This window comes from Mauremys mutica, chromosome 16 (assembly GCF_020497125.1).
Source record: "Mauremys mutica isolate MM-2020 ecotype Southern chromosome 16, ASM2049712v1, whole genome shotgun sequence".
NCBI lineage: Eukaryota > Metazoa > Chordata > Testudines > Geoemydidae > Mauremys > Mauremys mutica.
The window spans coordinates 26,486,345-26,506,996 of record NC_059087.1 but is presented as its reverse complement, the minus strand read 5'-3'; the positions used below and the strand labels follow the sequence as shown (position 1 = coordinate 26,506,996).

At 46.8% G+C, this 20,652-nt stretch overlaps 1 protein-coding gene and 1 long non-coding RNA gene across 3 annotated transcripts in view; one reads left to right on the top strand and one right to left on the bottom strand.

Moving 5' to 3' along the window:
* Positions 1-5,115, top strand: part of LOC123350768 — a 96,695-nt gene extending 91,580 nt beyond the window's left edge. The window contains exon 4 of the long non-coding RNA XR_006573816.1: positions 1,925-5,115. This is a non-coding gene — a long non-coding RNA (uncharacterized LOC123350768). The remainder of the gene's footprint in view (positions 1-1,924) is intronic.
* The window catches only part of TBX5 (T-box transcription factor 5), a 42,632-nt gene that overhangs the window by 3,689 nt on the left and 18,291 nt on the right, over positions 1-20,652 (bottom strand). For both annotated transcript variants that reach the window (XM_044989486.1, XM_044989487.1), the window contains exon 6: positions 7,752-7,978. In XM_044989486.1, the coding sequence (XP_044845421.1) occupies positions 7,752-7,978 (227 nt within the window). The remainder of the gene's footprint in view (positions 1-7,751; positions 7,979-20,652) is intronic.

The following is a 20,652-nucleotide window of genomic DNA, read 5'->3' as shown; positions in this document are numbered from 1 at the left end:
CTTGTTGGTGCAACCAGTGAAACACACTTTTACAGGCCTGCCCATAGCTCACTGCTTTGAAAATTGGGATACTTAACAATTGCCTGTATATCCAAATTCATATACCTGGAGCCAAATTCATTTCTGGAGGATTGCAATCCCATCTTACAACACTGAAATCCACATTTTAAGCAAACACCAGAAATCTGAATCTCTAGCTATAGATACAGCTCTAGATAGTTTACACTGACGATCAGTGGATATTATACCCTATCAGCTGCACTTAAATCTGAGAGTAAAAGAGGAGAACAGCACAATTTTGGGGTGAAATTTGGTGACATTTTAAAAGCAGTTAAACAATTATTACTTGGGTATAAACATGCATTATTCTAATTATCATTGATCTGATGGATCTCAGTAGTACTAGAAAAACAACGAGGAGTCTGGTGGCACCTTAAAAACTAACAGATTTATTTGGGCATAAGCTTTCGTGGGTAAAAAACCTACTTCTTCAGATGCATGGAGTGAAAATTACAGACACAGGCATAAATATACTGACACACGAAGAGAAGGGAGTTACCTCACAAGTACTAGATTAATACTAAATTAGTACTAGAATGAAGCTTACTTGGTGTCAGGGAATCATGGACATGATAGCCCTAATCCAGCAAAGCACATAAATATAAGTCCTTTTGAAGTCAATGAGATTTAAGCACAAGCTTAAAGCTAAGCACATGCTTTTGTGCTTTGCTGAATCTGGGCCTATATCAGGAGATGGATTTAGAGTAACATCCTGTCTAACCCTCCTGAATATTTCAAAATTCTGGTCCCAAGAGCCGCTACTGAATAATAAGAACACTAGGGCTGAAAAACGTCTTGTAAAATGAAGCATTGTTCTGCTAATAAATTTTTCAGCATTAAGCTGTAACACAGCCCCAGCCATGCTCTGCTGGCACTGGGAAACACCAGCCCTGGGTTTTACTGTTTATTTTCCTTTTAAAAAAATAGTTGAACTTTGCGTTTTTTTCATTGTACTAAGAATTTGCTTGAGTTACAACCCCAGGTTGTTGATTTTTCCATTTAGTCAGGACATTCTTCTCCCTTCCACAGCAGAACCAGGCAAACCTCTCCAAGTTATAGACCCTTTTCCAGATTTACTGTCAGGTGCAGAGAAAAAACAAACCTGACTTTCATTTTGTAAAAGCAGGACGTTATAGGTCAGCTGATGTAAGCTGGCATAGCGCCTCTGAATGCTCTGGAGCTGTGCTGCTTGACATCAGTTGAGAAACAGGCTCTCTACTTCCACACTTCAGTTTCCCCAAAAGTCTGATACCAGCCCCCACAAAAGAATTCTATAGTTTATCCTGACTGCTCACAGTCTGCCCTTTGGTCCATCTTCCCAACCCCCACCCCGCTCATCCTCTGAACAAGTCCTTCAGTAAGGAATAAAATGCCGGTTTGTCTTGAAAATAGTTGCCATTGTGCAGTGAGGAAGCCAGTTCCTCAGCTGGTGTAAACTGGCAAAGTTCCATTGGGCCAGATTCTCTGGTCTGCTATGCTCCCTTTCCACTCTTCCCAGAGCTCCCTAGCTGGGAGTACACCTGCCATGGAGTCCTGAGCAGGCACAGAGCTGACAGATCAGATTCTTGTGCCTCCCTCCCTACAGCTGGAAAATGGATCCTAAGAAGCCATTGCTATCTGGCACAGTTTAGAGCAACCCCAAGACACCTCTAAACTGTTTGGGGGCCAGAACACAGAATCCAAGGGCCATAATCCTCATCCAGATAGCTCCCCCACTTCCCAGCCTAAAGTGAACATAGCAGATAATCTTGACCATTGTCTTCAGTGGAAGTGGGCCGATTTACATCAGCTGAGGAATTGGTCTTGTGTGATTTTTCCTTGATGTTGTTAACCTGATAGCTTTCTAATGTATTCATTCTTGCAGAGCCCAGTTCTGCAAGGTGACAAGCACCCTGACCTCTGGCTACCATCACTGGGAGCTGAAGCTGCTAATCATCTCACAAGATCAGTCTATTATGATGGGCAAACCTCAAAGGTCTGAGGGTTCTGCTGAGTGTGGAGAAGCAGTCAAAGTTTGGGCAAAGCCTCTCCAAAGTGTATCCAAGCAAAACGGAGACTGCTAAATTAGCTGGAAACTTCGTGAGAACTGGCTTCCTCACAAGGAATTTGGTGCTCCTTTTATTGAAAGGATTTGAGCATAATTGGACCCAAGATTTTCGGTATTTACGACTTCCAGCTGGGTCGTAAATACCACAAGAAGAGCTTTTTAAATGGAATTTGCACGTTTCTACCACTGGTCCCATCAAGAATCAGGTACAAAAATGTAAACTATATGGGCGGTTTTGCATCTTGTGGGTCAGATCCTCAGGGTTTCTCCTTTCAAGTCACTGAGGATCCGGTCCACTAGACTCAAGGCAACAAAGAATTGGGCCCTGTTTTTGTTTATAGAAGAAGTTTGTTCACATTCATCAGGCTCCAAAAAAAAAAGCAGGTGGGCTCAGTTTGAGTTTATGCTGAAGGCTTGAATGCTTTTTGTTATTATTACGCTACTCAATCTAGTTTACCCTCCCTGGGTTTGAATAACAAGCCAAAAGTTATAAGACCAATGAGAAGTAGCAAAGAAAACAATTCCTGGGAGGAAATGGGAAGGACCATTTTAAAAATCGCCTAAGCAAAGGTGAATGATGCCTGTATCCTGGGACATGGGTCCAAAGAAAGGACTCACAAATGGACTTTGAGCCAATTGCTCAGCTCCTATAAATCAGCGTTGTGCCACTGGTCCAACAATGTCAAGATCTGCAATGCTGCTGTTAAACTTAAAATAGATTCCGAGGCAGAGACGGCTGCAATTTGTATGGAGACTTTGAAGGAGGGAGCCCAAAGTGGGAGCATCCCAGGGCGGGGGAGGTTCAATATCCTATGGAGACAGATAAATTTACAGGGTCAGGTCAAAGCTCTTGTTTGCTACAAAGGCAGGGAGGATGCATTTGATACTTTTGGTGTCAATAGGATAACCATAAGTAACCCCTTAGACTGAACAACAGCCACTGAATCGGGCATCCTCAAACTCTCAGAAACTGGGATGGTGTATGGCCAAAATAAAATAAAATAAAATAAAGGCCTTAAAGGAGAAGTTGTGCGGATTCTATTGAAAAACAGGGCTGTAGCTTATCAGTCCAGCATGCAGAGAAAACAACAATCCTGCTGCTTCCCAAAGTGAAGGAAGAAATGGGTAGGATGAAAAAGAATGGTATAACAGTGCAGTACTGAATTGACAGAGGCGTGTGCCTTAATGGTGCCTGTTACAAGAAGAATGGGCATTTCCATATCTGTGAAGACCTACTGAGGCTCAGTGAAGCAGTAAGGAGAGAAAGTCATATTCTTTCCACCATGGACGGTATCGTCTCCAACTTCGCTGGTACAACAATTTGGAGCTAAAAGTAGCTAACCTGTCATCTAAAAACCATTCTCTTTATGAACTACTTTAAACAGATTCTGTGTGGATAAAGCACAGGAATGCACTGAAGTAACTAAAGACTCTGTTGATCTCATCTCTAGTACTGCCATTTTATGAGCGTTTCAAGTCTACGGCACTTTTGGAAGACACAAACAACAAAGGTCTCAGTTACACCAAGATGACTGGAAGCCTGTAGCATATTATTCCAGATGACTTTCAGATGCTGAGACCAAGTATGCCCAACTAGAGAGAATGTTTGTCGACTGTATGTGCATGCAAAGAGAGCCACAAGATATTTGCAGGGTCTTATCTATAGGAAGCTTATAACAGACTGCAAGCTACTCATGCTATTAAAAACAGTAAAAAGCCTAGATATACCTCCTAAGACGGCGCCTACATTTTTTAAGATTTAGATCTATTCGGAATACTGCCTCAGCAAAGCCCCTGGTTGTGGCTGGCACTATATTTAAGAGCACCATGGATCACCCAGATTTTCCAGAGGCTTGGTATGATATAGAAGCTCATGTGGGTGCCCTTTCGAGTGGTCTGCCAGGCTCACCACTGACATTTAGAACTACTAGCATTGATAAACAACTATAAACTGTATCCAATTTTATATGGATGACCAGTCAGACCAGTTACTTGTCAGAGCATCCTCACCCAGCATGTGACTCCTATGGAATAAGAAGAGAACTCGTCAAAGCTGAAGGTCTGATTATCTATGGCACATGTACTCTAGTCCTTCAGTCTTTGCAGGATGCTGTATTAGAAAGGGTACCTAAGGGACTTCACAACATGCTAGGAGCTGGTCCAAATGCTGGTGTGGAGGCCCAGAGTAGGGCAGGTGCTGAACAACAAGGTAGAATCCTGGGATAACCAGAAAAAGCACAAGCCAAAGAACCCCTTGTACTCACATAATTATCCAGAAGGGCTTGGAAACAATAGCACCTGACCTGTGTGACAAAAAGGCGCCTACATGTCTGGGAACCATTGGTTATTTTTCTAAATTTGTGGAAATTCTATGTTTGAACAGGCACACAAGTCAATGGGCCATAGGAATATTAAAAGGCTTTTTTTTCCCCCTCATTTTGGCAGTTTGGAAGAAATTGTCTCTCTCAATGGGGCCCTGCCCTGAAGTCCAAACTTTTGGGATAAAATATTTCTTCCTAGTACTTCCAGCTCTCATCACCCACGAGCAGAAGGACTCAGGGTGGTCTCTGAGGAGCATAGATTGTTAAGAGAATTCTACAGCAATAGGATCCCACATTAGCCCAGCTGTTCATCTACAGGGGAAAACATATCAGTCACCAAGGTAAGTCCATCTTTGCTCAACAGATCAGAACAATGCTACTAACCACAGAGGCAAATCTTTGTCCTAGCAAGTGGTTGAGAGGCTGCTGGGAGATGTGAGATGCCTCAGGATTTCCCCTTTAGCCTTTGGCATACAGATCAAAACTTACCCAAGCCTAAATCAAGAGACCCAGTCCTGACAAAAATGGATAAGAAAAAAAACTGGACATGACTAGCTGTTGCAGCTACACTCTGACAGTCTTCATGGTAGAGGCTGATCAAAGGGTTTAGCACAGAAAGATACAGGCAGCATCTTCAGCTCATTGTGAATGCAGCTGGATCACCCTGTGATCCCAGTAACCATTGTACCCGCCACACAGCCTTGCTGAAAGGAGGTATTTCTGTTGAGACTAGCGTACAGCAGTTAATGCCTCTGCAGATTTGATGATCCAAGTAAATCAATTGAAGAAAACCCTCCTCAAGACCAGAAGCTGAGCACAGCTGGGTTAATAATGAATCTGGGGAGTTTATATTTTTGTAAAGTATTAAAGCTCATTAAAAATTATTTATAAAGAAAAGAAAGTGAGGGGGGAGGGGAAGATGTGAAGTGATGTGCACTGTGTTCTTAAAACTGTAGCAGGAAGCCAGGTAGGAGTTGGAGCCGGGAAAGTACAGTGAAGCGAAGAGAGAGAACACGTTAGGGAGATACTGTTTTCCTTATTCTAATAAAGTTCCTTGTTTCAGTGTTAGAGGAAAGTGACCCGTGACAAATGCAGCCTGAGAGTCAGGTGAAAGCTTGGGTCAGGTTCTGATTTACCCCAACTGGTTTGCTCATCCTTCGTTACTTTTCTTTTTAATTAATCTCACTTTGCAAAGAGCCACTTGGCAGCTATGTTAGCTCTCTCTGTTTCCCATTAACTTCTTGTTTCTTTTCTTTAAGCCCTGGTGGCTGTTTTCGATTTATTAGATGCTGGCGGGGGAAAGAGCACAGAAAGGAAGGCAGAGATTCAGGCTCCTGAGAGGTACAGTTCTGGGCTCACGGAAGAAGTCGGTGGTATCTGACAGGACACTGCCACTCTTTGATTAAAGCATTTGGCGGCTTTGATAAAAGGCCCTTAACTGCTTGTGCCACTCAAGCCACTGGAGAGATAGCGAGGAGACAGCAGCGGCCCAGACGAGGGCTCCCTTTGCCAGTCCCCTGCACTTTCACAGGGCCATGCCTGCCGAAAGGGGCTGGTGAACTTATTGCTGAGGAGATATCTTCTCTTCTGTGACAATAAGAGGAAGTGAGATAATTGGGGGATTGAGGGAAACCACCCATGGAGCCACCACTTAGCGGGAATCCCAAAACTGGAAGGAAACCTCTGTTGATTCCTTATCACTTTACAATGTGGAGGCTGATGATGAATTGCTTTGTGTGGCCGGGACACACAGCAGTCAAAGATTGCCATGAGTGTTTGTTGTTGTTCAGGCTTTCTTGTTTTAAAAAAAGAGCATGGGGGAAGAGAGTCCGGCAAAGGTTAAGCTAGTTGTGCAATGGAGCGGAGCTCAGATGCACCGGAGGCAGGGCTCGAACTAAGGGAGGGAAAGGGTGGCAGCTTTCTCACGACTAAGGCCTGGTCGACACTAAGGGGGGGTGTTGATCTAAGTTATGCAACTTCAGCTAAGTGAATAATGTAGCTGAAGTCGATGTACTTAGATCGACTTACCGTGGTGTCTTCACCGTGGTGAGTCAACTGCTGCTGCTCCCCCGTCGACTCCACTTACGCCTCTCGCAGCGCTGGAGTACAGGAGTCGACGGGAGAGCGCTCAGGGGTCGATTTATTGCATCTAGAAGCGATTAACTGACCCCTGCTGGATCGATCGCTGCCCGCCAATCCGGCAGGTAGTGTAGACATACCTTAAGTGAGCTAAAGGGCAGAGTCTGGCTCTAAAGGGAGGTGGTCTCCTGGACAGGGTGTTGACTCATGATCTAGGGGGCTTGGGTTCTGTTCCTGACTCTGCCGTTGACTTGCTGCGTGTGACTTTGGCTCTGCTTAGATTATAACATCCTCCAGGCATTCCCCATGTCTTACTGTATGTATGTGCAGCAGCTAAAAGGATGGGTGATCTCAGCTGGACCTGTTAGGTGTTACCATAATGCTACTAAAAGTAACCTATAGCAGCCTGATGCCTGAGGAATCAGTGCTAGGGAAGTCACTATTTTTCCCCCTCTGGCATGCCTGTATGGCTCAGTCTTGCAAGCTTTTCCCCACTGACTGCATATGCCTTACTCCTGCTGGTGAGCAGCTATTCACAAAAGCAGTCCCAGTGATGCTCGCAGGATCACTCATGTCTGTAATTGCTCCTCCGTCTGAATATGGGGTTCCCAGTAAAGCTTTGGCAGGACTGGGCTACAGTCACACAGCAATCAGTGGCAAAGAATTCAGGTCTCCTGATTCCCAGTTCAGTTCCCTATTCACTGGACCAAAGACTTAAAGGGAGCGTAGGCCCCATGCAGGCTGTCTGCATTGGGGTGTATTGCACCCAAATATAAGAGAGTATTCAGCAAACACCACCTGAAACCCAGAATATCTAGGTATGTGCATGTTTAGATTAACCCTTAGACCTTCTCGGAGGCTATAGAGACAGATAAGTCATCTTTATCTCAGTCCCCGGCTAGCTTTCTGGATGTGGATTCGACTTGTAGCTGGGTTGCCACCTCTGTGTTTCAGCTGAGCTGCTCTTTCGGAACCGAGTTGAATCAGGACTGTTGATCCTAACAGTGGCAAGGCAGCTCGTCAGCCAGTGCTGGCGTCAGTGCCACTGCAGTGATTTACAACATCTGAGGATCTGGCCCAGTGCCTGTAACGCAGACGACACTGACAATAACAAGCCTTTGCCCATCCAAAGGATTTAACTCTAACCCATGGCAGGTATTTGTGAGGAATGCCAAATGGGTTTGACATCCATTTTTGCCTGGGGAATCAATGAGCAAGATGAGGGGAAGTTGCCGGGGCCTGACCTTTTCTCTTGGTGCAGTGGTAGATCTGGCTGTGCTCCTGGGAGATCGGGTACGGGTTGGCAGGCGGTAGCAGGTCCTGGGAGGTGCTAGACACCCCATTCTCGCACTGATACTGGGATGTTAGGTTGGAGGAGGCCGAGAGAACCCTGGTCTCACCACTGAAAGGGCTGTGATTAGAGGCCACTTTTTGTCTCACCGTGCTCCTAGGAACCACCGGGTACTCTTTACTGAAAAACACAGGTGAAAAAATGCAGCACGTTAGTATTGTCCATTTGCTCCAACTTCCAATAGAACCATCTGCCCAAGAATCTACGCCTTCCCGGTGCTTTATCGGGATAACACGCTATGGGGGACTATAGCACCGCTTATTTTAATTCCCTCTGGGTCTCTTTAAACATGTACCTCTCCCACTCTGACTGCTATTATGTACGTATAATAATAACCAGACCTACTTCTGCCATGCTGCTTACGGGGAATCAAGCTGACTTGGATGTAAATTATATATCGCTTGCCTATTGCTGTTTCTGTTCCTTTCCACCAACCTCTGTCAGTTTGTCTGTCCTCAGATTGTGATCTCAGAGCAGAGTGTGTCTAGAAAGCACACAGCCTACAGTGGTGCTACCATAAATAAATAATCAATTATAAATAATCTAGCTGAGCACGGAGGCCTGTCTCATCTTGGGGGCACAACAGCGTAGCTGAAACCGACGCAAACCCCCAGTGTAAACATGTTGCACCAGCATAAACTGGGACTTGCTCCCTTACTGCTAACCTGCTTTGAAGCATCATTGTAGCTAGCTAAAAACCTCAGGGTGGACCAGGCCGTATAGTCATTTTCATCCATGGTTCGCAAAGCACTTTAGAAATGTGGGTTGGCATGATTATCACCCTCTGGGAAACTGAGCAGGTCCACTGGGGTCAACTGCACCCACTGTGTTACTTGTATAGCAGCCACATCCAGAGACCTCAGCCAAGATCAGGACCCCATGGTCTGTCTGGGAGGGCATAGGAGGCTTTAACTGACACATCATGACAGGCAGTCAAAGAGTTTACAATTTAAATAGACAAGGCAGACACAGTGTGGAAGGGGAAACTGAGGCTCGGAGAGGTGAAGCGAATTATTCAAGTTCACCCCACAGGTAAGTAGCAGAACCCAGAATAGAACACAGGTCTTCAGTCTCCAATCTTCTGCTATATCCACCATTGATGTGTACATGGAGATTACTCGTGTGACTAAGGTCTGCGAGCTAAAGTCTGGGCCTGATTCTACAAACACATCCGTGGGACTTGGGCATTAATGGGACATCTTATGTGAGGAAAGGGACTCCTGGTTGCAGGATGGAGCCCTATGCAGGATCAGGCCCCTTGGAGAGAACCCATCGCTGTGGCAACTAGGAGCTTATTTACAAAACTTAACAAAGCCAATTATAGAAAACTCCCTGCAGCAGGCAGCGTTCCTCCAAACCGCTGCCTCTGCTGCTGCCAGAAACATTAGCAGCCATGCTGTCATGGGGAGAAAAAGTCAACCGAGAGCTCAAAGCCAAACAAATGTGTCTCGCGTCGTGCCCTGGAGCCGGCCAAATTTTGGGCTCTGGTTGTCTGCCAAGCAGAGAGCGTTGCAAAGGTGGGGTCCCTTCCCCTGAGTTAGCCCACGGGAAGGGCTAGTAGGAGCCCAGCTGTGCTGCTGGGAAGGGCTTGAAGGCCAGAGGCCCCTCTCACGTGCCTGGGCTGTACAGGATGAGAGAGAGGGGAAGGGAGTGGTATGGAGGCACTGGCCTGGTTTTGCAGCACTTTTCCCTCCCAGGGAAGCCAGTGGCCGTTGTGTATTGCTAGGGGCTCAGAGATGCACCTTCAACTTGTGCAGGTTCTGCCCCAGGCTCTTGTCAGGAGAAGGGTTTTGCCTTCTGGAGAGGGCAGGGGGGCCATGGCCCTCAAACATCATGGAGCTCAGGGGTCCCCAACTCCGGGTTATATCATCCTCTCTAGCACAGTCAGCAGCCAAGCGTGTTTTCCCCCTGTGTATGCTGCAGCCTCTGTACTCCAGGAACCAGCGTGAGACCAGGGATATAAAGTGCAATTCAGAACTCTGTTTATTAGTTACATGACAAGATGGATCCTCTGGAGTCTAAGCACCCAGCACCTGAGTGTGCCTGTGTCGTGCGAGAGACCCCTCACAAGGGGAGGCCATCTGGTGATTACACAGATGACCAGTGAGGAGTGTGCTCCACCCACTGGCCGCGTGGGTCCCAATGCTACATCAGTGGTCTGCCCCCTCTCAGAGGAGCCAGGCTAAAGGGGAGTTTACACTTTAACTCCCCCTTGAATCCAGAGGCGAGTATGCTGCATACAGTGCCTGATCCCCAGTCCCTTTTCCCTCCGCCCCAACATACCCTGAGAGCCCCCATTGTGCGTGGTCCCATGGAGGGAGGGGCTCCCCTAGGCTTGGAGTGGGGAGGACAACACAACATGGCTTCATTTCCCTCTCTGTGGCTGCTTTGGGGAACTCGGGGGTGACTTTCCATTGTGTTTGTCCCCAGCGCGTTATGAGAGAGTAAGTCTGGGTAGGAATGGCTCATCCCCTCTCTATTCGCATGCACCACTCACACAGAAGTTACATACACACAGAGAGACAGTATAGACCACTACCTTCAAGAGGAAGTGATGGAAAACTAGGGCTGGTCAAAAATGTTGTGTCACAGCTCTTTTCGATGGAAAGTCGGGGGGTTGCCAAAAGTGTCTGCTTTCAGCTGAAAGTGTTGATTTTTGTTTTGTTTCGTTAAGGGAAACCAAATGTCTGAAAATCAGGATGTTGTTATTCAGAATTGCCACCGCAGTGCCTGATGGAGTTGTAATTTGGGTGTCTCATGCTCCTATTCTCCTCTATGGGTTGGGCTCCCCACTCAGACTTTATTTCCTGAAGATGCACAATGGCCATGCCATTTCCATGAGGCATCAGCTCCCTTTACACAGAGAGGAGACCCAGGGGAGCTGTAGGCTGGCCAGGGAAGCTGGCCTGTCGAAAGAACTCGAAGTACAACTCCCATGGGACACCTCAGTGGCATCTGTCAGAACAGAAATCTTTCGGTTTTCAGCTCAAATATACGTTACTTTGATTTTTTGCCAAAAACTTAAAAATTTTCATGGGAAAAAACCCTATTTTCTGACCAGCTCTATATAAAATGTCCTTCTTCCAACTTGCCTATCTATCTACTCATCTATCCATCTATCCAGACAGACATCTACAAATTTATATCTTGGTCTTCCCTGCGGTGTCTAAGTTCTCACAAAGCGATTTCTCTGGCACCATTTAAAGCAGCAGTCGTCTTGAAACATTTATTAATGTTTGCAGCGCACACTTGATATGTACTGGGAACATTTATCATCTGAGATTGCCCCCTTGGTCTTTAAAAATGCATTAGACATTTTTCAGTGCCGAAAAGTGACTGCTCCAAAAATAGCCAATTGTAATCGTAGGCCAAAGGTTTAATGGAACGCAAGCAAGGTTTTACTTATTGCTGGCACAGAAAGATTGCCGGGTATAGGACTTTTGCTTTTCAAAATAACTGCATGAAGGGGGACAGGGGAACGTGAAAGGCCGCATGCTACTGGCAAGTGTATTCGGCCTTCTGAGCAACAAGGGGATACTGTTGTCGTACAGCCAGAATGCCAGGGCTCTACTTTGATATTACGATGTTAATGTAGTACGGTTTTTTTCACGTTAAACATTGTATATAAAAAGGCTGGTTTAGGAAAGAATTTACAAGGAGGGAAGCTATTTAGAGCATTCGAAAGGACTAATGGTAAATGTTCAGTTACTGTATTTTATTACTGTTGTGCAGTAGAACTGAGGGGCCCCAGTTGAGGTCAGGGCCCCATTTTCTAGGCATTGTACATACACATAGGGAGAGGCAGTCCCTGCCCCAAATTGCTTACAGTCTGAACAAGCAAGAGCTAGCCAGAAGACAGGGTTACTTTGTTTTATTACCATTTTACTGGTGGGGAGCTGAGGCCCAGAGAGGTTAAATGACTTGCTCAAGATCATTCAGGAAGCTTCTCGCAGACGCAGGAACTGAGCCTGGTTCTGCTGCGTCTCAGGCTCCGTCTATACTTAAGCTGCTACGGCAGCACAGCTGTTGCACTGCAGAACTTCAGGGTAGACACTGCCTATGCTGATGGGAGGGGGTTCTCCCCTCGGGGTGGGGAATCCGACTCCCTGAGAGGCGGTAGCTAGGTCAATGGAAGAACTATTCCATCAGTCTAGTGTTGTCTACACCAGGGGTTAGGCCGGCTCGAATGCATGGCTCAGGGGTGTGGCTTTTCCACACCCTGGAGAGACGTAGCTATGCCGATGTAACTTTTCAGTGGCGACGAGCCCTGAGTCTACTGCCCTAACCACAAGGCCTCACTGTCTCTCTTAAAGTCAGTGGGAGATGCATGGCTAAAACCCTACACAGCTCTTTTAAAATCTGCCCCCTTGACAGGGAGAGAGTGGGGGAAGGAGAGAGAAAAGAGGGGAGGCAGGGGGAAGAGGTCCTTCTCCATGCCCCTGACCAGCAGTAGCAGGGGGTCAAGGGATGAGGGATTCCTGCAGTGACTTCTGCCTGCCAGACAGCGGCACCAAAAGCAGCTGCTGGAGGTGGGGATCTGGAATGTCTCTGTACAGCCTGGCTAGCGGTACTACAAAGCAGCTCCCCTATGTGATGGCTGAGTACAGTGGGTGCAGAGTAGGGAACTTGCCGTGTGTCCTGTGTGCCCTGTCAAATCAGCTCATGTTTTAAACACCAAACCCTCACCACAAACTGCTCAGCAACAACCCACAGGGCTTATAGAGAATCAGAGAAAATCACCAGCTGTTCTGCTCATGACTAGAAAAAGGGAGACGTTTGGGGGACATAGGGGGTGATGAATTATTTGCCCATTTCTAGTAAAATCTATTGCATGCTCAGAGGAACCAATCCTGAGGTCCTCGCTCTGTCACAGTGCCCATCGACATCACTAGGAATTTTACCTGGCAGCCCTGAGCAATATGTTTTGAGCAACAGACTCAACTCCAGTTTCATTGCCTGTTCAGCAAAGAATGTACAGGCAATGAAAGGGTTAATGTGGGGCTGAGAGGCCAATTATGCTACCTGGCTGCACCTGGAGGGAGGGCTCGGCTTAATTAAAGATGAAGCCCAGCTGGAGAAGAAGCTGGGTGGTGACTATAAAGAAGGGAAGCCTGGCTGAGAAAGGAGCTGCAGGAAAGAACTTTCCAGTTATGCTGTAGGACTACAAAGTGGAAACATGGGGGTGTGTCAAGGAATAAGCCCAGGAGGCTAGTTAGCCCTGAGATCCTCTCCTAAATAGAGACATGGAGCAGCCTCTGGCCTGCAGCAAGCTCTGGTGCTGAGGGTCCCTGATAAAAGTGCAGGACTGGACTTCCTGGGAGGCATTCAGCTGAGTAAGGGAAATGTGAGAGGAGTGAGAAGTCAAGCCTGACGAGGGCAGAAGTTGGGTTAAATTTGAACTTTGGTTGGGGGATTCCAGCAGGCAGCCCCGTGAGCCCTGGCCCTGACAGAAGGCCTAACTTGAAGAAGCTGCGGGAAATGCCAGTTGACAGGCTTTGGTAGAAAGAAGTTCAGGGAAGCAGCATCACAGAGTCTGACTGAGCAGATGGTGGTGGTTGGTAGGGTCCTGGACTGGAAACCAGTGTTGGGAGATGGCCTGGGCTCTCCTAGCCAGCCCTGGAGACGGTGGTGTCAGGCTCAGAGCTGAAGACCTTTCATAAGGACATTGGATTATCTGTGGACATTGTTACCCCAGAAAGGGTGAAACTAAAATGTGACCAGGCCAGAGGGCTGAGCCATGAGAAGAGATGACCGGAGCAACCTGTCAGCTGAGCACTCTAGAGCTGCAAGAGGCACTCCACCATCCCTAACCACAGTGGATGCATCAGCCAGCGGTAAGTCTGCTCTTCGACACCATGCTTTTAAAGTTCAAAGTGCTGGCAAAGTTCACAAGCCCATATTGGTTTTATTTATAATCAATAAGCTTGGCAGAATTTGGTTTTTTTTATCATTTGAGAGATTATATTAAGTGTTTTACCTATGCAAACGTTCATAATTGCAGGAAATTATGGAGTGAGAGGGGGGGTTTGATGATGATTATTTAATGACCGTAAACACAGAGATTCCAAAATGTAAAGCTTTATGAATGCCGCCTAATTATCTGCAGCTCCAGTTCTGTGAACGCTGGAGCTGGCTGTTTTTAGCAGAGCTGTAAATACGTGCTCCAGGCAGCATTCAGTACAACATGTTTTATACACATTAAGATGGGACTCTGAGTTCTCAGGCAACATGTTTCTTTCTTTGCCTATCTGTGAATTTCAATTATCAGTCAAAATTGTTTGTTTTTGTCTGTGTATGTTTGGTAAAATTGATCATCAGCAATGTAGATAATTAGCCGGGGAAGGATTAGAATTTTAACAAAGGCATTTAAAAGAAGGGGTAAATGGAGAACTGAGAAAACTAGACAGGGAGGGCAAAAGAGACTCTAATTGCCTTCTTCAAGAGTCAGAAAAGTGGTTCTGTAAAAATCACACCTCTTTGCTCTATATCCCTACTCCCTGTGCGTCTCTGAATTGTATCTGCTTGTTTTACTGGCAAACAATTTATGCCCTCAGTGCAGAGTCAATGCAGCTATGGGAGACTAGGCTGCATCCCAGTGTGCCTCCTGCATCATCCGAGACTTGTCAGCTAGGTTGTGCTTGCAAAGGGCCAGGTTTTCCTGCATGTGTGTGTTTTGTACACACCTGGCTGGCACTATGCATGGCAGCTCCAATGTGCACAGGCAAACTGATTTCAGGATGTGCATGCACACACATCAGTGGATTAAATTCATGGCTGTACAGAAGACCAGTCTAAGGTGTATGTATCACCCAAATCTGCAAAATAGGGGTTAAGTGAGATTTAAAATGGTATATAATCCTTCCATTGACTCTCTGCCCAGCTTATGCACCTCCACTGACGACTGCATGGATACACACCCACACAAGTTGGATGCTGCCATATTTGAAAGTCTGGTTTAGAAGCCACAAACATCAACCACGCCTCAGTGGAGCAGGGAAGAGGCAAAGACTGTTTATGCTTCCATTTATCCTAAGCCATCTGGAGAGCCAAACTATTCTCTGGTGCAAGTTAGAGCAGCCATAGGGCTGCTCTAGCTTATACCAACTGGAATGGTCTCTAAATGTTCCACTCACTGGAAATTAAGAGCGCATCAAGCTCTTGTCCCCTCTCCAGTTCCCTTTCCCCAGCCAAACCAGATACAACCACTATGCTAAATCCAAGGTTCCCAATGCTGGAAGAATCCTCAGTTACAGCTTTACAGTAGCTCTAAGGTCATTTTGCATTGCAGGAAGGAAGCCCAGCAGTTGTTTTGCTGTTGAGCGTTTAAGAGGCACAAGGAGCACAATTGGATTTTCAGCTCTCCAGCAGAGTTTGCAGCACTGAAAGTCAAACAGCTTCATAGGATTTTGCAAACTGAAATTGAATCATCATGGAACCTCACCATGTGAGTGTTGTGCCACTTTGCTGACTGCAGAGAGGTCCACTCCCCACTTACATGAAGGAAAGCAGCTGGCATGTCATTAAGTAAAATTTGGTTTTGTAAGGTGACTCTTCTACAAAAGGTGCCCCAAGGCAGGCAACAAATATCAAAACTATCCAGAGTTATCCTAATTTGTTTAAACGAAAATTTGGAATGGAGATTAAAACCTCATGCTGCAGGGCTTAAACCAATCTCTAATAGAGATCAGGATGAGACCTGATGTGAGGGCAGATTATTCCATTTCTGTTGTGAGTTTTACACTTTCCTCCAAAGCATCTTGTGCTGGCCAATGTCAGAGATCGAATACTGGGCTAGATGGACCTTGGGTTTGGTCCGGTCTGACAAGTCCTATGTTCCTAAGGTAAATAAGATGAGTGTAATAGCTAACTGCAAACCCAACAGATGATATCCACTGACTTATCACTCACATGCAGCCTTGAGCAATCAGGAATGGTTTTATTGAAAGGTTGGCCAGGACACAGGTTATCCTTGACTCTTTTTTGAAGAGAATCATGGGATCTTTAACTTTTACCTGGTCATCTATCTTAAGCAGAGAGGGCTTATGTTTACCAGCTTATCAGTATGATGCCCCCTCTATGGCTGCAGGGAGGGGAGGAATAGCTCAGTGGTTTGAGCATTGGCCTGCTCAACCCAGGGTTGTGAGTTCAATCCTTGAGGGGGGCCACTTAGGGATCTGGGGCAAAAATTGGTCCTGCTAGTGAAGGCAGGGGGCTGGACTCAATGACCTTTCAAGGTCCCTTCCAGTTCTCAGAGATAGGTCCATCCCCAGTTTTGACTAATAATAATAGGAGATATGCCAAAGTGCAGATGTGCATATTTGGCACAAAGGTGCTTGATTTTAGGCCAATTTTTTGTTTGTTGCTCGGAACAGGGGTCAGGAGAGGAATGGAGGTTAGACACAACTGATGCAGAAAGAGGAAGAGAAATTCATTAACATACCATCCCCCAACAAAAAAGCCTGTCGAGTGTAAATTTGCATAATTTTAATGTTACCTGTGTAACTAAAAACAGGCGTCTTAGAAGCATTCTTGGGGGAGTGTCCTGGGATCCTGAATTTAGTTAATCTACATTCTGAGAGAAGTCAGAGGAAAAGCTATGACACACACTGCCTTCCCTCGCCAAATGACTCCCTGATCTCCTACAAAATCCCCCCTCCCTGAGCCAGCAGGCCAGCGCCATGGAAAGCAACAGAGTTGGGAGGGTTATGTAATGGAATGAGCCGGAAGTCGGGAGACTTGCTAGGGCTGCACAATTCCATCTCCACAGCTGTGCACTCCACATCGCTATCCAATATCCCATCCTCCCCCTGCCTCCCAGCTTGAGAGGTGATTTAATGAGACCAGTTTGGACAGGTGCAGGTAGCATCTTAACCCCTAACACTTCCACACACAGCACCTGATACCAGAAGTGCAGCCTGACGGGGGCAGAGAAGGGGGGTTGCAGTGCAGGGGGGGAGCCTAGCTTCAGTTCACCAGAAGCTGGGAGTGGGTGACAGAGGATGGATCACTTGATTGCCTGCTCTGTTCATTCCCTCTAAAGCACCTGGCATTGGCCAGAGTCAGCCAGGACACTGGCCTAGATGAACCATTGCTCTGACGCAGTATGGCCGTTCTTATGAACCAGAACTGAGAATACAGGAGACCTAAACCTATACTAAGGTGAGGGATTAACAGGCAAGCGAAAAGCTGGGGCATACACCCTACTCAAATGGTTACACTTACGCCTAATGTAAACTCCTTAGAGCTAATGTTCTCTGGCTAAATATCTAGTCTTAACTGTTGCTGAATGGGAGTGTGGGGAGCGGCCGGGGAATAGGAAGGTACCCTGGAAATGTTGATGTCGGTATTAATTAGCATTTAACTGTGGTGACCTTCTGGAGATATTGTCTTGCTGGATGACTGCCCTGTAACTGAGCACCACAGCAGTGAAGGAAGCATCAGCAATATTATGCTTCCTTAATGAAGATTTGGCAACTGTTGTTCTGGTATCTGCAGAGCATGTTGGAGTGGTACCCATGGGCCAATTCCTTAGTCTTACTCTGGACCTGATCCAAATCCCATTGACTTCAATGAACTATATGCATCAGGCCCTGGGTGTGTACTCAGTCCTTACCCATGCAACCTTCTATTGGAGTCAGCTTGGCAGAGCAGGGATTGAGCAACTTCTCCCCACCAGGGGTGATAATGGTAACACCTAGTGTGGGGGGTTTCTCTTGGAAAGTGTCTCAGGTGACGCATGGAGCTGCTGAGATTTCATTGAGCCAGAGCATGGGAAATGAAAACGCATATAGAGTTGCAATGGTAAGATGATAGCTTGCAATGGAACAAACCCCAGTGGCATCAGGCATGATGGACCTAGCAAACAGATTTGGTGTTAGCATGTCATCCTGAGTGGACACTCCTTGGTGAGTCCTCAGATTCACCCCAAAATTCCACCAGCACCAACACACATGCTGACATGCATGTCTCAGCTATGGAATCCTGGCACTAACTGTTGATCCATATTGATCATCATGCTGCACAAACCAGGGGGCATCTCCTCATTTAGTTCGTAAACTGTTCTCGAAAGGTTAAAATCTAGACGCTGCCATGATAGATGTTGGACCAGATTCTTCTTTTGGTCACCAACCTATATCCAGAGCAGTGCCTTTGAAGCCAATGCAGTTACTCTGCAGTTATACTACTGAAAACAAAATGTGGCCCTTTATCTCCATTGGAGAAAGACCCCTATACAATGCCAAGCCTCTTCTACTGTTTTGTGTTGTATGCCCCATTCTAGAACTTTGTCACATGTTATAAAGGTCAGTGATAGCCATTTAAGTCATTCTGTGTTTTGCTTTCATATAATTTTTCCCAAACAAGAACTTCCCAAATGTGAAACTAAATACAACTGAATTAGTTTGAATGGTAATTAGGACTTGATTTTTCAGAAGTGCTGAGCACCTGTGACTCCACTTGAAGTCAACAGGAGCTGCAGGTGCTCAGCAAAAGATTCAAAATGAGAGAGGCCTTAAAAGAAATTGTAGTTTTCTACTGTGCTTCAGCCCTGAACACTCAAACTCTCTTTTCACCCTCTATTCTATTAGCTGCAGGTATAAAAATCTGAACTCTCTAGGCAATGCTCCCTCCCAAAAATCACTTCGTAGATATGATTTATTAATACACCTCCATTGGCTCATGCGTAGAGAAGTTTAAGGGCAAAATTCTACTCTGGACTGCACAGTGCGGATCCCTGCTTTAATTTAATCTGCTGTGGATCTATGCAGAACATTCTGCACGTGATCTCCAGTCTTAATTCTCACTGGCACTATTAGGGAGTCGTAGACAAAGATCTAGGGTGAAATATGCCCCAACAGTCCTCCACTGTCTGAGGTATGAATGTGAGAAATAATTTGCCTAAAATTTCCAAGCATTAAAATGACACAAATTTTCGTCTGAATTAGTTATGAATTTCAGCATGAACACAACAGGCAAACAAGGATACCCCCCGCCCACACACACACTTACTATGAAAGTAACAGATTTGATCTCTCAAACTAAAGTTCACAAGGTCTGTACTCCTAAAATATATATGCAACTGACATGACCATGAATAGTCCTGTTGCTAATGGAGGGGAAGATAAACCTGTATTGGAGGCCTGCATTAACTAGAATTTGGATCTCACTGCAGACCTAGTCTATTCTTTGCATATGAATTACCTGCTGTTGAAAGGTGTTGGCTTGATCGCCCAGTTGACTGAAGTCTTTTACTTAGACAGGCCTATATGCTCACTTCTGCTGTGTATGTGGAGGAGACCAACCCCGTGGAGATGCCATGCAGAGAGGAAGGCAGCTAGGGGGTGGTCTCTCTCAAGCTCATACATATGCATATGTGTTCTACACAGCTGACAGGTCCCCTCTGCTAAAACATCCATGTGTCTGAAAGGCTGGTTAGAAAAACATGCATGTCCAGGCAGGTGGGGGTGGAGTTGGGGGGAGAAGTCCCATGGTACAGGCAGATTCCTTTCCCCAAATGGTGAATTTGCACCAAAATAACCTTGGATATCAATGCTGCTCAGAGTAGCATGATTCTGCTGTAGACTCTACAGTCACCGCTGTAGATGAGGGCTCAGCAAAACACAGGCAGCTGTGGAGCGGACAGTAGTGGTAAATCAAAGTAGGCTTAGCTGGTACCATGGTGTGGGTGGGGGAGCTGTTTGGGGAGTCCAGAGTTGGAGGGAAGGGCTCTACAGAGATCCTACTGCATATTCCCATGCAGGACCGGCTCTAGGCACCAGCAAAGCAAGCACATTTCCAGGGGCAGCATTCGGGCATCTTTTTTTTTTTTTTTTTTTTTTTTTGAGGCAGTTGCACTCTCGGAGTTGTGCCACTTAGACAGGGCGAGGGCTCCGTGCCCCCGGTCACAGCAGGAAGGGGAAGCCCCAGCCCCGGGATGCTGAGCTGCCAGGGCCCAGCCGCTACCTGGGTTGGAGAGGGCGAGTCCTGCCGGGGAGCCGGGGCTGCGCCGCCTCCTCTGCGCACTGGCTGCTGCGCTGCCTTGTGCCACCCCTTATATCGGGGCTTCTCTGCGCGGCCGGGGAGGGGGTAAAACCCCTGCAGGCGCTGGGAGAAGGTGACATCACTCCCTCCACTTCCAGCCCCACCTGCGAGCCCTAGTCCCACCTGAGCTTGGGGCAGCAAAAATCCTAGAGCCGGCCCTGTTCCCATGGATCGTGGCTCATTGTTGGCTTTGGAATGTAGTGCCCCCACCATGTGCGCACATTCTGCCACTCTGCATTTCCATCAGCCCCCGTTCCTATCCTGAATCCAGGACTCCTGAAAGTCTCCAGGTCTCTAAGGACTGCGGTGGTTTTCAGATTCCTGTCCTGCCTCTCTTACCATGGAAAGGTTGATATTGGCTGCACAGAACACATACAGGGATGGCACTGCCAGCATGTCTCTCCCCTGACCTGAAGGGGTCACCCTGCCAGACGGGGTAATTCGAGAGACAGACTGTTCTCTACTTGCTCTTTTTGAAGGTTGCCCACAAGGAAGAGCATGTGCTCACGGTGGTGGTGGTGGGTTTTTAGGCGGTAATGGGCCTGTCCTGCTCCTAATGTCAAAACTCAGACCAGCTTCAGAAGTCAGACCCAATGGGCCAAATTCTCTCCTGCCTTTTGGTCCCCTTTCTGCCACTCTGGTAGTTCAAAGATGCTGGGGAGCAGCCAGAGCTGGACAGTTGAGAAGTCTCCTTGTTTAGTATCCCTGCACCCTCTCCCTTCCAACCTGGGTACCAGGGGACATGTCTGGGGCAG